Below are 20129 nucleotides of genomic sequence, written 5' to 3' on the forward strand. Positions count from 1 at the left end.
TGTCTCACTGTCTAAGTGAGCATCTAGCAGTGGCTCCTTTCCATAAAACATGATGCCAGGGCCCTGGCACGCTAGCGTGAGACCTGCTAGACTCAAGTTTCATTATGCTTTGGGCTTCGATCAATGTATCTACAGCGAAGCTGGAGAACATCCACTAACGCAGAGAGGTAGATAATTAGAAATGGTAAGGACAGCAGCTGTAACAACTGGCAGAACTTTTACAGACGGGACTGCTCTCCTTGCTCCACTAGGGGGCAACCGCAAAAACACACACAGATTCGCAGCTCTTTCTGGCGAGCTTAAGAAGCCATCACTGGAAGATCGTAAATTCAACGTGGCCCTCGTCACCAATGAACTTTTCCTTCACCTGCGCCTGCCCCAACTTCCCCAAACATAAATTGACACACTGTCTTTGGTTTTATTACTCAAATTTATGCAGCTGGCCTGACCCAAACGATCACACCTGTGCTCGGATCTTCGGGACCCACATGCAAGTTTTCTCTTAAAACCTAAGAGGAGCATATTTTTCATTCTTATTAAATAATAATTGCCTGTGTGTATGTGTATATGTCACCAGGACAGAGGATACAATCGGAAGGATTATCGTGAAAAGATGGGCAGTGATTCTTTCTGGGGACGTGGGGGGATTTATCCCTTTCTCTAACATATATATATTCTAAATTCTTCACATTAGTTTTTTGCAATCTGCATGAAGTTGCTTTTCCAATAAGAAAAAATAATAACTTAAATTAGCTCAATTCGTTAAGTGACCAGGCCCAGATTTTTCCGTTCCACAGCTCAGTCCTGATTTACAATCGGTTAATTTGAACTCTGCCTCTCTCTGTCCATCTGCTCTGCCTCAACAAAAACCCCTTTAACCACTGTGTTTGCAGAGCAGTTTCTGAGTGACCCCTGCAGGCCAGTCCTTCCTGCAAACACTCCTACTGTACCTGACTGTCCATCAGCCTGCAGGTCTCCAGCCCCACCTCAAGAGGACGACATTGGGCGCCAGGCTACCATGAGGTCACCTGAATTCCTTAGCCAGGGTGCATTCATTAGTTTGTCAGTGTTTGGAGGGATGAGCCTCAGATTTGCAACTTCTACAAAGAAAGACTCCCAGACTCTCTTGCTCTGTTCAACAAAAGTAGGGTACCATAAATTTGGATTTCCTGTCCCATGTTGCCATTTTTTTTTTTGTGATCAAAAATATGCAGTTTCAGCCTGTATACTGGACATGGAGGGGTGGGTGCTGAATAAGAAAATACAAGTAAAGCCAAAAGAATAAGGAGAAAAAGCAGTGGGGAAGAAAAAGAAGAGAAAGCAGATACTGATATTTATATTCCAGTATTTACTGAAAGTTGTTCACTAGGCAGGCACCAAATAAAATAAAATGTCCCTATCTGAGGAGCTCACCAGGTCGGCAGGGAGGAAGAGGGAGAGAAAAGAGGGACCAAAGTCAGAAGTGAGGAACAGCCGAGCATTTGGTGGCTGAGAATGATCCCCAGAATGAAAAAACTCTTAAGATTAAAACACACGATTTCTAACCTCAAATCAACCACTCTTCTGGGTGTTCTGCAAATGGAAGAACAAGATACAGAGAAGCAATCTGACAGTGTCTTGTTTTCCTAACAAAGTAACAAAGGAAAAAGAAAAAATAGCACATTTACAGTGATTTTTACCAATTTCAAAAGAGAGCAGGAACTCACCCTTCGTCGATCTGACAGGAAGAAAACGCTCCATTGGGAAGTTAGCAGGCACACTTCCCAAGCTCACCTATTTAATTTAATTTTTTTCCTCTCACCTTCCCCAGAGACTTGTAAGGTGGAAAAAGGACCAGCTTCCTGGGCGTGCGCCCCTTGTGTCACAGGACCCCCTGCTTGGGTGAATGCTTCACTGCTATCATCTTAGAACTTTTAATAATTATTGGGCGAGAGGCCCCACATTTTCATTTTGCACCGGGCCCCACAAATTATGTAGCTGGTCCAGAAGGGAAGTAACAACACCCAGTGCCATCTTCTCTATAGAGTGCACAGGATAACCTGGCCCTGTCCTAAGAATTGAAGCCACAGAACTCTGAACTTCCCCCCTGAGACCTCTCCTCTCTTCTGAATTCCATAACATCCCCATTTCCAACATCTAGGCTCTAAGATTTTTAAATGCATCTGCAGTGACTCTACAAAAGTTGGGTAAGAGATTTTTGCAAAAGCTAAGTGGAAAATTCTCTGCCTGCCACATCCTAAATCATTATATGTCTTGTAATAAATTTATCCCTTTCAGTTTTCAGCACTTCACCCAAGTCGTCTCTCAGTCTAGTTTATAACAGGGAACCAACTTCCAATCACTAGGGCTGTTTATTTCTGTAGAGATGGACCCCAACCCTTTCATAAGCAAACCTATTGAGCCTAAACCATGCCTTTCATGGATGACAGCTTCCGAATAAGAGCAGTTTGTCTACATTGCAGGGAGAAACCAGATGTTTCCCTTGAGTTGAAACAAGCAAATGACAATTCAGTCAAACTGCAGAACAGCCTGCAAAAAAAAAATTTTTTTTTAATAAATTCCAGGGCACTAGTATGTGTGGGCCTATTTTTTGACCCCGAACACCCCCAGCTATACTTTTATTTTTCATTGTTCACGCAGGATATTGATTGCTTTTGTAGATCTCTAGCAACAATCTCCATGCACTAACCCTGGTTAATGTATTACTCTTTAACTCACACTCTAATCTAACTGTGACAGTGATGAGTTGTAAATTCTGCTCCATGTGTACATTTCCTGGGGTTGACATTAAATTGCCTCTGCAGACCCAGCCGAGTTCAGAGGTTTAAAGTTGAAATTTTCATATTCAAATAGAGTTGTCTGCATTCTCCAAAGCCTAAGAAAAGACTGTTATTTGAAAACAGGCAAAGGGTTGAAAGGATTATTATAAATATCGCTACCACTTCCTGGAGCTCTTGTTTAAAATAGTGGGAACTTTAAAAAAAAAAGTGGGGGGAAGGGGGAGACTGAAGTTTAAATGTAACACGTTTATACCCAACAGAGGCTTTCAAAATAAATATATAAATGGTGCTGTTGACTAACACCCTGGCAGGGAGGAAATCCCTTTTGTGAAGGATAACAGCACAATTTGCATGTGAGATTTTTCAGAGGTTTTTTTTTTTTTTAAACAGTAAATGAGTTCAACAATGATTTGTAATAAAGTGAAATTGAATACTTTCAAAGAAAAACACTGAACCTTATGGATCTGAAATAACTCTATCTGTCACAGGCAGTATGAGAAAGTGGCAAAATCTGTTTTAAATAAGCCTCACGCAGGCTGATGTTCTGAATCTTAACAAGAGAGGTTTGGGAAGTGGAATTCTTTGCTCACTAAACTGTTGCTGAGATGCTTAGTAAAGGATCTTTGCAGTAGTTTTGCTGTAGTAGCATCAAAAAAAAAGTCCATCACTTACCCCCATAATATTCTGCAATGAAAAAAGGAAAAGAAAAATAAATAAACAAATAAAATGAAGATAATAACGCAAAAAAACAAAAAACAAAAGTCCACCACTGTAATTCTTTTTTTTAACTAAATCATAAAACATACTTTAGTGTTCTCCCATGTTTGAACAGAGTTTGTACTTTGAAAATATTAATAGTACTTGTGTCTGGGAATACAGAGTTTCAATTTAGTTAATTAAGTAGTAGCTAAACAACACCCTGTTAACAAACGAATCTTCCCTACCCTATTATACCTCCTGATTAACTCCAATGGAATACAACTCTGAAAATGAAAATTTGTATCCTTTCCTTAGCTCTCAGAATTTGGTCACAGTAATTGCCATCGTAGATAATGGTCGAAAGTTGATTTTGAATTAAATTGAAAAACAAAATCCTCAAATGGAGGTGAGATCCCTGAGGTTATGGGTGATTCTGTAACTGGGAAAGGGCAAGCAGAGAGCATTGCTGAACTATCTAGAAAGATGTGGGAACGGAAAGATATCGGGTCCGTTTTTCACACCACATGTGTACCCAAAAAAGCTAAAAGATAAGAGGGAATTTCTGTCTTTTGCATAGACCTTTGGCTTATGACTTATGGCTGTCTGCCCAGATGTCCCCAGCAGGAAGAAGCATCAGCAATTGTGTTAATTATGCTTCTGTTTGCACTTCTTTCAAGGCTAATTGTCCGCTTGCTGCATTTAGCCCTTGATCAGAAGTTAGTCTGGGAAAGCATTCCTGGTATGAAGGCCCATGGAATTCATCTTGTGAAAATGCAAATCCAATTTCCCTCACCACCTGTGATAATTGAGGCAGACCCCCCCACCACCACCACCCTAAAACTAAACTTTTGGTTTGGGGAAGGCAAGTATAAACAGAAATAATTCACTCACTAATTCTTCTTTCCTGATTCAACCCAAATTTTTTTGAGTAACAAAACTAAGTTTTCCTGGGTGGGTCTGCTACTACTTCCAGATCTTCTCTTTTTTGGCTTCGTTTCCAATGTGGCTGGATGCTATTAATTTGGGAAGACAGCTCTGTAATTAAAACCATAAAGACTCATAAAGGCCTAAGAAACGTTCCTAAGTCTCTGATCATGTTTAAATGTGAGTTTCAGGGAGGAGGAGAGAGGGTGCTTGTTTACCGGAAAGCATTGCCCCATGGGGTTTTCAACAGTTTGTCCACTTTACAACGGAGAGGCTGCTGGATGGATAGGTTTCTTTGGACTCAAAAACGTGTTTTAAAATGACTCACATCTTAAAAGCCCTTCTGAGGCAATGTACAAAGGCCTGGCACACAGTAGGTGCGCAGGCATAAAGGCTAAGGTTTTACACTCAGACAAGCCCAGGTTCACATTCCAGCTCTGCCCCTTAGCTAGCGACATCGTCCCAGATGTGACGCTTGCCCTCTCTTCTGTTACAGGGGCCTCGGCCATGAAGCTGGTGATGGGGGAGGGAAAGAAAAGGTTTTTTTCCCTACATCCCTCCCCACCCATTGATTCTACCTCCACAAGGCTGTCTAAAAACTTACAGCCTAACCCTTATCTAGCACCTGGCTGGCTTATGGCAGGGCAGGTAGTCACTCTTCATTTTTTTTTCCCTCCTGCTTTGTAATTTGAACAGCATTTTTTCCAAACAGCTCAATGCCACCTTCTCCGTATAGCATGCTTTATACTGTACACAAATTCTTGGATCATGAACTGATTTTTCCAGAGCATCAGGTTCTCACTGACCTGTGTGGTCTTTGCTTCTGCTGTCTCAGGAGACACTGCCTAGTTGGTGCTAGAACCTGGTGTCTGCAGTCTGCACTCCCAGCCATCGCAAGCCATGGCCTTGGGCTCAACTTGGTGCTCTTGCTGGAGAACTCTTTACCAGGGCTGGCTTCACAGGCATGCCAGCCAGGTACTCTTCCATGGGCTCTGTGTTCAGAAGGGTCCCATACTTGGCTTAATGCTCTGCTGTTGCCATCTTGAAATTCTTACTAATTTTTGAGCAAGGGTCCTCCCACGTGTTCATTTTGCATTGGGCCCCACGAACCACATGGCCAGTCCTGCCCTCGTCCATCCTATTAGACTCAAGATGAAGGTCCCCGCTTCTGGAAAGGCATCATCAGCTCCTCTCTGAAGGGTTCCCATAACCCGTGGCTCGTACCTCCGTTGATTCGCCCACCAACACTTAAGGAACCCCTGCTGCAAGACCATGAGCACTGGCCTTTCTTCAACATGAACCGAGTCCCAAAGCACAGTGCTAAGTTCTTCCCATGAAGAGTTACATTTACAGCAACCCTCAAAGGTAGGTGCTAATATTATCCCTGATTTAGATTTACTAAGACCTTAAGGGATCTGCCCACATGGCAGGAGCAGATGGAAGCAGGATTCTTGAACCCAGGCTAAGTACAAGCTTGGAACCACTGCTGTCGGCTCCTGGGAACTACACTCAGACTGGAAATGCAACGGTCAAAAAAGGGGAGATTCTTTACGAGGGCCACCACACTCGTGCCACTGAAGTATTATTATTATTAGTCACTTTTTTGTCATTATCTGTTTATATGCCTGTGTACTGCACTGGATTATAAATTCTCCAAACCCCACACTCTCCTGTTTACCTCTGTAATGTGGAGCCCTCTCGAACACTGGACACATGATGGAGTCTCAAATATTTCTTAAAAGAATGAATAAGAAGCCATGTGGATGGCTAATTTTATTATCAAAATACTTCAAATACTTATTAAGCCATGACAGTTGCATTAAAAATTAATCCAAGTGGTGTGTTAAGATACACTTTGAACAAAATAAGATGATCTAAAATGTTGAAAGCAGCTATTAAAAAAACAAATAAAAAAACCTGTCACCCGTTTTTCTTCCTAATGGTGAGTTCCTTATTAATAAACAGGGCTTTTAGTTCCATTGTTTAAAATAAAATTCTTTTTTCTCAAAATAAGTTTGAAGATTTTTCAATTTTAAATCCTCTAAAACTTTGGCAATGTCTCAGTAAGAATCTATCCCATTGGCATTCTTAAAACTACATGAATTCCTACCCAACATGCATGTTGTGAATCTAATTTTGAGGTAACATCAAACAAGTACAAATCAAGGGACAAGCTACAAAGTAACTAGCCTGAAACTGGCTTGTCCTTTGCAAAAATGTCAAAATCATGAAAGACAAAGAAAACAAAAGAGCTATGCTGGGTTAGAGGGAACTAAGGAGAGAAGGCAACTAAATACAAGCATGGACAGTAAACTGGTCCCTGAACCAGGAAAAAAAATGCTATTAAAAAAATATTTTAGTGGCCAGACATGGTGGCTCATGGCTCATTCCTGTAATCCAAGCACTGGAGACCAAGGCAGGAGGATCACTTGAGCTCAGGAGTTTGAGATCAGCTTGAGCAAGAGCAAGACCCTGTCTCTACAAAAAAAAAAATAGAAAAATTAGCTAGTGGGGGGCACCTCTAGTCCCCCCACTGAGGTTGGAGCGAGCTATGATGATGCCACTGCACTCCGGCCCAGGTGGCACAGCGAGACTCTATCTCCCCAAAAAAAAAAAATTTTAGGGACAAATGGCAATATTTAAATAAGGACTGTAAATTAGATTAATAGTAATGTATTGATGTTAAATTTACTGATTTTGATAATTTTACTACGTTATGTAAGAGAAATGTCCTTAGGACATTAGGAATTAATGTCCTTAGGATATAAGGAATTAAGCACTGAAGTATTTTAGGGGTAAAAGGGAATGATGTCTGCAACTTAATTCTATGATGACTTCAGATATACCTATATATATATTTATATGGGGGGTAGAGAGTATTTAAAAGCCAATGTGGCAAAATGTAACAATTGGTGAATCTGGGTGAAGGGCATGTAGGAGTTCTTCCTATGATTTTTGCAACTTTTCTGCTAGATAGAATTTATTTTTTAAAAAGGAAAACAGTTCTTCATGAATAAGCACACACATATTTGTTTCATTTTGCTTGAACTTGCTAAATGAAGATCATGGTGAAAAGGTTCCGCTCCAGTAAATATTATTAAGTAATTCAACAGGCAGGTCAAAAAAAAAAAAAGGCTTTTTTTCTCCCTCTCCCTGCAGTCTTCCAGTTGGGGTTTGCAACTCTCCCCAACCTCACCGAGTGTATCAAATAACTAAACTGGCCTCCATCACTTTCCAAGCTGACAGTTTCTTCAGTGTTTTCTTGGGCTTTCAAAACAACCTGCAGAGCTGGGGTCTGGGTTAATATTCAGAACTGTGTTCTGTTTTCCCTACAGTCTCACTGGCATGACAATAGACACCACGGGCCACAAAAGGAGACCAACAAAGGGAGACAAGTTTTTAATGCTAGAGCCATCTGCCAATTCTGCTTAGGATCTTTTCAAGAGCTGAGTGAAGCTAAAGCAAGAGCTGGGAAGGGCTGTGCAGCAGAGGGCAGAAAAATCATTCACGGGAAAAGCAATTGCAATATGAAAAGAACCAATAAAGGGCCGAAGCCTGGATAGATGAATAAGCAGAATCCGAAGGCCCTTCTCTTGAGCCCTAAAGAGATCCACCGCACCCTCTCACATGGGGCTTTTGTTGGTTGCCAAGCATTTTAAATGTTATAGTAAGAATATGTTATTAAAGGAGGATTAATATACACGAGCCACAAAAAAAAAGCCCTCCAGAGTGGTCTTCTGACTACCCACGTGGAAAGCCCAAGCCACCTGCCTCTGCAAAGATTATGCTGATTTTTTTTTCTTTAGGTAGGAAAAATGTCCTAAATACAGTAGTTTAGCATTAATAAAGCCTTTCCTATACCAACTCTAAACTCCTCCTTCTCCCAGAGGCTTGCAAATTTTTAAGACCACCAACCGTGAAAATGTATTCAAATACACTAAAACAAAATATTTTCATGCCCTTGGAAAATGTTATTAATATATCATTTTTTTTGTTTGTTTTTTGAGCCCAAAACCTATGCCTCCAACCTTTTTACTGGAAGGAAAACTCACAGATAGACTGTTTGGAAGCCAAAGCATTTAACAGAAAGCAGTTCAGACCCCAGCTCACGTGCTAAGTCTCTTAGGCATCTCTCTACCCATCTTATCTCTCCAAATTCTCAATTTCCTGAAGGCAAGAAATAGCTTTTATTCCTCTCAGCCTCTCCTTCAACAGCATTAATCCTTGAATAGGGTGAGTAATCTTAGGGAACAATTGATTATGTCTTTCCTCAGCCAGATCAGCAAACTTTAGGTAACAGTCTCCCATTTCTGAATGCAACCTTAAAGTAAATCTATTGTAGTTAAAATCAGAAGTCAACACTGGCTGTGTTGTTTTGTCGCTTTTTTCCGAGGCTGTGTTTGGGTGGGGTTTTAAATTCCACCATTTAAAATGAACACATCTTGCAAGAGGGTCAATGATTAAAGGTTATCTGGGTCATTTCTCTTGGGGTCAGACAACATGTTCTCCACATCACAATTTAGAGGATTTACAAGATACCCTCAAAGAAATTTCTATGGGTGCAATACTTATTTAAATTTGTTGCTTTTTTAAAAAAATTAATGTTGCAACAGTTTGATTTTAAAGTAATCACTGTTGAAAGAGTATTTCTGAAAGCTGTTCCCAGCCTCCCATGTGAACAGGAGGGGGCCCTCCTTCCTTCCTCACGGGGGAGGGGGTGGGATTAGCAAAGGAGGATGCCAAACACAGAATTTAATTCCAAGTTGGTGATGCGCAAGCTTTTTGACAGGGCCAACTCTTAGAGGCCCGAGGATGCCGCACAAGTCCCACCAGGCCCCAGGCAGATGGAGGCCTCCCTGGTGCCAAGTGACTGTCCCACCAAGCGGCGCCCGCGCGCCTGCAGCCTGGGCCTTGAACTCTGCTCCCCCAACTGTCAGCGGCCCGTGATTGAGTTGCAACCCTGTGGCCCTGGAGCCAGGAGGCTGACCTCTTGCTGTGAGCCGGCTGTAGACCTGGGAGTTGACTTCCTTGTCCCTCACGTAGCATCGGATCTCCTCTACCGCCTCTCGGATGACAGTGACGGCCAGCACGAAGCCCTGCAGAGAGAGTGGACAGGAGGTAAGCCCTGCTGAAACCAACCGTCCTCTCCTGGTGCCGGGAGCAAAAAGGGCGAGAGGTCACTCGGGAGGGCAGCAGGGCAGGACCTGAGAACTATTCCAAATGCACAGGCCTCAGCAAGCCCTGTTCTCCGAATCTCTCTTAGAGAGCACGCACTCACACACACACCGTGGAGAAACACCACCCTGGAGAAACACTTGCTGCCACACACGTAACAAGGACATCCATGTTCAGCACCTGGGGGGTTGTGAGGGTGAAAAACCCAGGAACACCCAAACTGTCCCTCCACAGGCAAGTGACGATGACCACTGCCATCTGTCTCTCACCCACCACACACTGGGCACCACTCAAAGTGCGTCTCATTCTCACAACTGCCCTACGAGATACACACCTGCTGCTGAGATCCCCATGCAGGTGAGGCAACCGAGGCTCAGGGAAGTTGAGTAACTTGCCCAAGGCACATAAAGCTACTGAGTGACAAACTGAAATTTGACAGGAAACCTTGCTCTTAACTGCCCCGTTATTCTGCATCTAGAGAAACTTGGGTGGGTGGAGTCATAGGACGGACCACCAGGCAACAGTTAAAAAGAACAAGATACATCCATGGCATTGACAGTGGGGAAATCAACCTTCTAGGACGTACAATGTAACACCATTCCTACAATAAGATTCCATACACTGTTAAATGTTCTCCAATTTTCTTAAGCACTGGTTAGATTCTTGTGCCAGGAAAGGGAGGAGGCTTGGGGGGGGGAAGGGAAGGAATCGAAGGTGATTTCAGCCTTATATGTCATGTCTCCAGTTTTTATAAAGAGACCATATTAAAGAATTAATTGCATAAATACCAACTAATAAAAATTAAAAGCTTCCCCAACCTTCTCCTGAGTTGGGTACCCCATCTCATAAAATCTGGTGGGAATAGGGCAGGGGGGAGTCTCCCATAGCAGAATCTATTTTCCATTTTTCCTCTTACAACAATAAAGGCAAAAACATTCGTTCATTTTCCATGTCATCCTTCCCCTCTGCCCCTTGTAACTGCCAGAACAGTTATTTTTTAATACAGATAGCATAACTGCCTGGGGGTTATTGGTCATGTTTCTAGGAGGATTTCACTCTCATACTCTTTACCCCATGACATATATTAACTTCGATTCAAAAGACTTTAAATCTCTTATGTAAATCTACCCAGAGATGTGCTGCTTTGTGAAGCTCCTCCCAAGACCCATACATCTTTACAATCAAAGGATTACTCCTGTTTCCAATCAGATGTAAAGTACACACTGCAGCCGAAAGAAAACTGGTGCATTTCAGAATCAAAGCATAACCAGACCACATAGGGAGGTGAGAGAAAACCTGTTGGGAGCAGCACAGACCCAGTTTGCAGAACCCCCACCCCCCACTACCCAACCACGCTGCCTTTGGATTGTTCTGTGCCAGAAACTCGAGTTTTTGTTGTTGTTTCTTTTTTCAAATGTTCCAGTTTCTGTTTCTCTTTGCGTGGGCCTGGCTCAGTCCCATAGATGTTAATGGAAAGTGTGTGCTCAGACAAAGACAGGAGGCATTCGCTAACTTCCTTTCTGCAAATAAATACCACCCCCTAAGTTATAACATCTCCCCCCCAACACACACACAGTTCTCATTAATGCTAGAGGATATGCCAACCCTTAGGCTAGAAGTCACTTTACAAAGAGATGCAAATGTAGTCCAGAAATAAATCCCAACCACCCAATTTAGGAGGTCCTTAATATCCACAGATATTTAGAAAGAAGCTTTAATGGTGAGGAGGCTGAGGTTGTCTGAGCTTGTAAAGGAATCATAGGCAGGGATTCGTAGACAAGCAATTCTGAAGGTTCTAAGTCTCTTTTGTTAAGTTAAAAATCAAAAATAGATTTACTAAAGCAAAGCTAATCTATGGGATAGAAATCAGCAAGGTGTGAGGTCACAGGATGGGTGCTGGGGAGCTTTCTGGGCTAATGGAAACTAAAACATTATCTTGATTGAGGTGGGTGTTCACATGGGTGTTGTCAAAACTTACTGAATTGATAGTTTAAAGGTCTGTGTATTTTATGGTATGTCGATTATATCTCAGTAACAAAAAAGTCTAGATTTATAATTTGGTCATCATACAAACAATGTTATGAATTATTTCAGCTCTCTCCTGAGAAATTTTTCTCCATAATATATTAGTACCAAGAAAAAAGTTATTAAAAGTTAAAACAGACCAGGTGCAGTGGCTCACGCCTGTAATCCCAGCACTTAGGGAGGCCAAGGCGAGAGTATCACTCGAGGCCAGGAGTTCAAGATCAACCTGAGCAATACAGGGAGACCCCATCTCTACAAAAAAAATGGAAAATTCAGCCGGGCGTAGTGATGCGCCTGTGGTCCCAGCTACTCAGAAGGCTGAGGCAGGAGGGTCACTTGAGCCCAGGAGTTTGAGGGATACTATGTCTCAAAAAAAAAAAAAAAAAAAAAAAAGCTAAAATTTAATCCAAACAGTGAACATGTCATTAGTGCCAAAATTTAAAAATTAAAATGAGGACATTTCCTGGGATTTTCTATATAGCTATATTAAGTATTTTACTTGCAGTAATTCCTTTAATCCTCCCAACAAACCAAGGAAGTAGACGTGATCATCCCTATTTTACAGGTGACAAAACTGAGGCCCAGAAGAGTAGGCTTGCTCACATTACACAACTTCTCAAAGTGCAGCTAAGAGCTGAACTCAAACCATTTGGCTCCACAGCCCTCATTCAGAACCACGTGCTTATAACTGGGCTTAAATGAGAAGACTTTCAGGGTGGTCAGAAGATACTTCAAAATGTGTTCTTAGCCAAGAACTAAAACTTGATTCTCTACACACAAATCTATTAGAGGAAATCAGCTCTAGTCATCTAGAAATTGATGCTGTCTAATTTGTTTTTTGACCCCAAATCCCCTTCTCTGTAGTCTCTGAGAAGAGAGGCAGAAATACAAGACAATATCCCCCAACTTAACCAGCACATGAAAAGCTGATTACATAAGGGCCCACAGTGTGGAGTCAGAAGCCTCCAGACTGCCAGAGGCCACCAAACCCTAAAGACAACCTATGAACCTGCCTGGCTTCTATTCAAGGCCACAGTCAAAGAGAAACCAGGCACGTCAGTTGGGAGACAGCAGGGTCGGGGGCTGGGGGAGAAGCCTCCATTACAAAAAGAAAAAAATAATAATAAAGAAGTCACAATTACTGCCTACACTTAAAGTCGGGACTTTCCTTGGCTTCTCTGTTCTAGTTAAACAGGTAGGATGCTGGGAACGAGAGAGAACCTTTGAGCATCTTTCCCTTGGACAACAGACATTGCTGTCTCTGTCAGGCAGCGTGCTTAGTCAAATGCCAGGAGGTGCCTGTGCTCTGAAGCTCTGGATACTGTGATCATCAGTTCCGTCCTCTCCACACCTCAGTCACACTGGACTTCTTTCTGTTCCTCAAATGCTCTAAGCACATGCCCACCACAGGACCTTTGCATCACTGCCCCCTGGAATATTCTCCCCCTTCCCATCAGCAGAAATTTTTGTCTATCCCATTCACTGCTGCACCCTTAGTACCCATCACGGTGCCTGGCACACAGCAGGTGCTCAACTATCATATGCCAAAGGGAAGGAAGAAGGAAAAGGAGGCGAGGGAAGGAATGGAGGGGCTGGCCAGTTCTACTTTACTTCACATATATTAATGCAGAGACTCTGTTATTTTTCCAAGTCCTCACACTGAAACACTCTACATAGAGTAAAAAGAAAATGTGATCTCAGAAAACAATTTAAACACAAGTCAAGCATCCCTTATCTGAAATGCTTCAGGCCAAAAGTGCTTCAGATTTCAGATTTTGGAATATTTGCATTATACTTACCAGTTGAGCATCCCAGATCCAAAAATGCAAAATCCAAAATGCTCCAGTGAGCATTTCCCTTTGAGGGTCATGTTGGCGCTCAGAAAGGTTTAGATTGTAGAGCATTTTGGATTTCATTTTTTTTTTTTTTTTTTTTTGAGACAGAGTCTGGCTCTGTTGCCCAGGCTAGAGTGCCTGGCATCAGCTTAGCTCACAGCAATCTCAAACTCCTGAGCTCAAGTGATTCTCCTGCCTCAGCCTCCCGAGTAGCTGGGACTACAGGTGTGCGCCACCACACCCGGCTAATTTTCTTTTTATATATTTTTAGTTGCCCAGTTCATTTCTTTCTATTTTTTTAGTAGAGACGGGGTTTCACTCTTGCTGAGGCTAGTCTCAAACTCCTGACCTCAAGCGATCCTCCGGCCTCAGCCTCCCAGAATGCTAGGATTACAGATGTGACCCACCACGCCTGGCCTGGATTTCAGATTTTTGGATTTGTATGCTCACCCTGTACCACAAGCCATGAGGACAGAGGGTTTGTCTTTCTCACTTGCCACTCTGTCCCCAGAGTCTAGAACGGTGCCATACACAATAGCATGTGATAGATATTTGCTGAAATAATGAATGACTGAACAGCTGACTGGCTGAATGAATGACTGGTGGGGACTCCCAATGTGCTGGCGTGAGGGCTTCCTTTCTCTTAAAAGGCCACTGTCCCATTCCAGATGCTCAGGTAAGAGGAACAAAGAACTTTCTGTTTCCAAACCTCTAAGGTTACTGAACAAACAATGCCAATTTACTCACCAGGGGAACCCAGTAGGTATAGAGCGCGCCAAGTCTCATTTCAGGAACAAACTGGGAGCAGGCAAGAAGTAAGAAATAAAGGTTGAAAAAGTATTTGAACTGGTTGAACAGCACCTGCAAGGTGGAGAGACAACAGAAAAGAGACATTCAGTGCTTGTCTGGTGAGGCTGGGAAGGTTTCGTGGGAAGTGTAACATTTAAAAACATTCCTACACAAGAATATAATTTACATGATACCTTTCACATAATGCTTAAACACTTCCATATGTTTAGGAAAACACATATGGATAATAAAAATATTATTCGTAGAAATAAAAAAGTAAATAATGATAAACACGGAAACTGTAAACACCAAATTCAGGATAGTGGTTACTTCCTGGGGGGATTTTCAATGGGAAGGGGCCAGCAGGAACATTAGCTGTATCTGTTGTTTTATTTCCTATGCTATATATTTTGTAAGTACAAGTAAGCCACTCGAAATGTTGTTTAGATACAGGTTTTAACGGAAATGCTTATGCTGGAAGGTTGCATCCCAAAAGGAAGACAAGAGGTTTTGTCCATGATATGGTCTCAATTCCATAAAATAAGACAATAGAATCCTACCCTGGGAGGCCGCTGGGTTCTGACAGGGCTCTGACTGCTCCCATGTTCCTGGGAGTGAGAGCAATACCACATGACTAGTTCTGGCCAAGGGGCAATGAGCGGAAGTATCGGGTCTCTTCAAAGCTAAGGCAGTTAAGAGCCATCGTGACTTGCCCCGCCGTGGCGACTTTGGTGGCCATATATTCCAGATGGCGTAACTAGGAGGTGGAGGAGGGTGGCCCTGTGTGCATCAGCCTTTCCAGGAAAGAAAAATGAAAGTTTTCCTCACTTAAGATACTGAGATGGAGGGAAGGTTTGTGTGTTAAGGCAGCTGGCAACGAATATAGTCAAAATTAGCCTTAAAAAATTTCAAATTGACCTTGAACTATTGTATAATATATTTGTGCCTTTGTATTGACACTCAGTAGGTGACAATTCCATTTTCTTCCTTTCTGCATTGGAGCTGAGTGTTGCTGCTGCTTCTCAAAGTCAATTAGTGTGTGTTTGGAGGCCACGGTAGATTAAAATAGATATTTACTTTATGTCTGTGTTGGGGGAAGGTTCGTTGAGTATATGACCCCGGATTTGTGTAAGTTAACGTAGGAGTGTTATGACCTCAGAAACAGTTATTAGCAAAAATATTAATAAAAATTCTCTTAGATGGTAGGATAAAAAGTTATACTTATGTTTTCCTCTATACTTTTATCTCCCAACTTGCCTATAACGTGTCATGACGGGAAGAGGGTTTCAGTACTGCTGATACGCTTTTTTGATGCTCTGGTTATAATGCTAGGCCCCTAAAATATCTTTTTCACTCTTACCAACAGACCATTTACATGTGAAGTTATTCTAACCAACCAAGTGGAGTCTCACAGCCTTGCAGATAGAGAGCAGGCCCCCTCCTCCCTGGCGTTCGGGCCTGAGAACATGAGTAGCCAGTGGCCAGGGTGGCAGGGAGAAGTACAGGGTATTCACAAAATCTGCCATGGCAACCTCAGTCTCTTAAGTCTGGTACCAAGTTCGTGTTTGTAATGGGAAAAAGAAAAAAATGTAGTTCCTGCCTGCACATACCCCGGGAAGAAAAGTGAAGAAATTGTACTTCTGATTGTTGATGACATTTCGAGGATACCTCTGGTCCCTCTTCTCGGGGTGTCCCAACCAGACAGTACGGGGCCTGGGTTCCCCTCCACCACAGCATCTCAGCCACTCACAGCACCTGAGGGAAAGACAGGCCCACAAATCAAGACCCTGCCCACGCCATCGAGGCCCCACCCATATCAAGGCCACGCCCACACCATCAAGGCCACGCCCACACCCACATCTGTCCAGTGTTGTCAGAATGTTTTTCTCTAAAGTATCTTTGTTGGGTTGGGACCATAGCCATATTCGGGGGCTTCAACTTTCAGTGAGATTAAAAAATAGAGTGGGGCTTCTAAGAAGTGGTCCAAATAAAAGGAGTTTTGTCCCGAAGCCCAACTTTTTTATAGTCATGTGTTGCTTAACCATGGGGATACATTCTGAAATGTGCCGTGGTGATTTCATCACTGAGTGAACATCACAGAATAGACTTGCACAAACCTAGGTGGTACTGTCTACTGCACACCTAGGCTCTGTGGTACAGCCTATCGCTCCTGGGCTAGAAACCTATACAGTATATTACTACGCTGAATAAGGTGGGCAGCTATAACACAATGATAAGTACTGTGTATCTAAACAGATCTAAACAAAGAAAAGGGACAGTAAAAATACAATGTTATAATTTTAAGAGACCATCATCATATATGTAGATCATCATTAACCAAAACATCACTATGTGGCACATGACCATATTTCAAAAAGTAGGATGCATTTAAAAATAAAAAGACTTAAGAAAGTAAACACATTGTAATAAGCACCATTATTACTTTTACATTATACAGCGGGAGGGAAGCTCAAAACAGTTTAATAAAGCATCCAAGTTTGCCAAGATGTGAGGAACAGCTGAATCTGGCCTTGCACCATGCTGGTCTTATTCCAAAGCCCAGTGTCTTTCCACCACCCCATGCTGTCAAAGCTGCTGGTTACAACAAGATTACTATGTAAACGAAGCAGGGAGGATCTCTTCTCCACCCTAGCCTCTCCTTTTCAGCAACACGTTGGAGGAATAAGCCAGAAAGATGATGTCGCAGAGCCCAAAATAACCTGGAGAGGGCCAGCATGCCAGCTGTCCGCAGAGTGACCCCAAATGCTGCCCCTAACCTGGCCTTCCCAAGAGGGCAGTTCAGAAGTGCCAACCCACTAGCACCCTGCTCCCAGGCCACCCTAGAGCAAGGCAAGGAAACATGTGGGAATCTGGACGGCTCTGGCAAAACAAAGCCACTCTGAAAACTCCAAAAAGGCAGCCTGTCCTTCAGGATAGCCTATAAATAAGGCATTTCAAGAAATGCAAGCCGCCTTAAGCACTGCATCAAAAAACGAACCATGCTGCAATGCTCACCTCACCGCCCCAGCACTCATGGGCTGGGAGGGACAAGTCCTCAGCCCTGCCAGCCCCCTTGGATGTCACCAGCTGAAGTGAGAGCAACCAGATGTGGCAATTATGACTCACATAACTACTTGTCCACCGAAGATATTCCTTCTCCCCTTCCTCCTATAGGACAGGCCCTGGTGGGGTACTGGGGTACAGAGCTAAGCAAACACAGTCTCTGTGCTTCAGGATCCTCTGTGCTTCAAGGATGAGCGAACCAGCATGGTGCCTGCTCAGACACTCAAAATTTCCATGATGAGACACAATGCCATTTCTTAAAAATAGCATCCTCCTGCCGGTAAACCGGTGCTCAGGGTGGAGTGTGGCTCTGCTAAGGACAGATTCCACTTCTAGTAACTCATTCCTGTTGGCCCCTTTCTAAGTTGTCCAAGGGCCAGAGACACACACACAAGCCTCAAACCATTCTCCCCGTTCCTGCTCCCATGTGCAAATCCGCCCATCAGTGGACGCTCACTGAATACGAACTGAACGAATGCAGGGGTGGACAGAGGGAGGGGAAGGAAGGAAGAAAGAGGGGAGGCACAGAGGAAGGAGAGAAGATTCATTTGATGGGAAACACACCACCCTGTTTGCAGACACCTTCCAGGATGGTTATGACTGACTTTCTCTCCCCATCCTGTAAGAATCCTGTCATGATTCCACAGTGGCATGTTTCTAATGAAAGATGAAACTTGAATTGAAGAGAACCACAAAGCGTCAGGTTGACTGTTCATGAATTTGTCTGTTTCAGCAGAAGGTTGCACACATCAAGCTATCCAGTTAGGCTACTTATTCACTACTGAACCCATGGGTGTGTGCACGTGCACAAAGTACCAGGCACTCACTGCACTGTGGCAGCAAAAGATGGGAAACAAACCTGCCCATTTGCCTCGGTCCATTCAGGCTGCTGCAGCAAAATACCTTCAACTGGGTAATCTACAAACAACAGAAATGTATTGCTCGGGTGTCTGGGGGCCAGAGAATTCAAGATCAGGGTGTCTGGTGAAGCCTGTTCCCCATAGATGGTACCTTCTATATGTCCTCATGTGGCAAAAGGGATGAATGAGTTCCCTTGGGCCTCTTTCACAGGGGAATGGACCATATTCATGAGGGCTCCACTTTTGTGACCTAATCACCTATTAAACGCTCCACTTCGTAATACCACCACATTGAGGGTCAGGATTCCATCATGTGAATTTTGGAGGGACACAAACATTCAGACCACAGCACTGTTCATCAGAGACTGGTTAAATAAACAGGGATCACCCATAAAACAGAATTCCCAGCAGCCTCTAAAGAATAAGATAGAGCTGTGTGCACAAAATGGCCTAAACTGTAAGACACGCTAAATCAAAATGCCAGGGGCCACAAGGTGTGTCTGGGGTTCTATTCTCTGCACAAAAGCAAAAGGATATACATGCAGACACTTGTACCCACACAGAAAACCTCCACGACAAGCTGATAATTTTGGCTCCCTTTGGGGAGGAAGGAGTAGGGAAAATTTCCCTGTATATTCTTTTAGTAACATTTGCATTTTTACATTCTACCCATATTGTCTCTGGGACTAAATGGTTTTTTTTTCCAGCTAAATTCATAAAATTCATTTATTAAGTGCCCATCTGGTACAAAGTACTATTCTAGGTCCTGTGGGGACCAAACATTAGAAAAGAATCCTTGCCTTCTCTTTCCTTACAATCTCCTTGCAAAACTAAAGTGTTCGGCACAGGATAAAATAAGGATTTTGTGTCACCTGAACCCAAGCCCATTTCAGTTAATCCATTTAATTGTCACCTCATTCATGTACTTTCCACCTGCACTGAATATAACATGTACCCTTTAATACAGGATTAATGTGACTTTCAGGTCAATGGTATTTACTGAACATTTAATAGCAATAATAACAAGGCAGGTAGTCACAGCTTCTTTTTTGTCTCTCATTCATTCACCAAGGATGCCCTGGACGCTCTCAGAGTGCCCAGTCCTCACCTCGGCACTGAGCATGTACAGTCGTGAACTAGACAGACGAGGTCCTCCTCCCATGGAGCTTGTACACTAGTGAGAGAGATAGTCAGTAAACAACTTCCCAAAAGAAAACAAGGCCAGGGGCAAGGGAATGGGTAGAGAAGGGGCGTGGCTCCAGGAGATGGGGTGCTCAGAGAGGCTGAGGTCAGAGTTGAGCTGAGTGACAAAAAAAGAGCTGCCAGGCAACCACACAAGGATGTGCAATCCGGGCAGATGGAGCTGCAAAGGCAAAGACTCAGAGGTAGGAAGAAGCGTAGCACACTGGTAGCGTGCAAAGAAGACTGACCGCAGCTGGGATGCACCGACCACAGGGGACAGGGTAAAAGGCAGCAGAGCGGGCAGACAGCACAAGGTTTTGTCACCAGGGCAAAGAGTCTGGATTTTACTTCACACACAGTGGGGACCACTCAAGGGTTACAAGCAGGTGAGTGGCAAGATTTGATTTATATTTTTAAAAGGTTCCCCTGGCTGCTAGGCATAGAAGATACTGCAGTAAGCAAGAGTTGAAGCAGATAGTGGGTATAGGGTTTCTTTGTGGGGTAATGAAATATTCTAACATTCATTGTGGTGACAGCCACTCGACTCTATGGCCTTACTAAAATTGCTGAATTATGCACTGGGTATGTGAATTATATCTTCATAAAACTGTCACATTCACAACCAAAAAAACAAAAAAGTAGAAATAGGGATTATTTAGAAGGCTGTTGCCAGCATCCAGGCAGGCAAAGGCAGCAGTGCACACTAAGGTGGTGCAGCGGAGGGTGAGGAGAAGGGTACAGATTCTCAATGTGTTATTGATACATGACCTCTAAAATGTTGAAAAGAAAAAAGACAT

General features: G+C 43.2%; 1 protein-coding gene across 1 annotated transcript in view; it reads right to left on the bottom strand.

Annotated features, from left to right (window-relative positions):
* The window catches only part of ATP9A (ATPase phospholipid transporting 9A (putative)), a 107699-nt gene that overhangs the window by 65569 nt on the left and 22001 nt on the right, over positions 1-20129 (bottom strand). The window contains exons 2-4 of the mRNA XM_045528077.1: positions 15838-15982; positions 14186-14299; positions 9391-9499 (exon numbers count right to left, since the gene is read on the bottom strand). Coding sequence (XP_045384033.1) covers positions 9391-9499; positions 14186-14299; positions 15838-15982 — 368 coding nt within the window. The remainder of the gene's footprint in view (positions 1-9390; positions 9500-14185; positions 14300-15837; positions 15983-20129) is intronic.

Source organism: Lemur catta, chromosome 17, assembly GCF_020740605.2.
Source record: "Lemur catta isolate mLemCat1 chromosome 17, mLemCat1.pri, whole genome shotgun sequence".
In the NCBI taxonomy this organism is placed as follows: Eukaryota; Metazoa; Chordata; class Mammalia; order Primates; family Lemuridae; genus Lemur; species Lemur catta.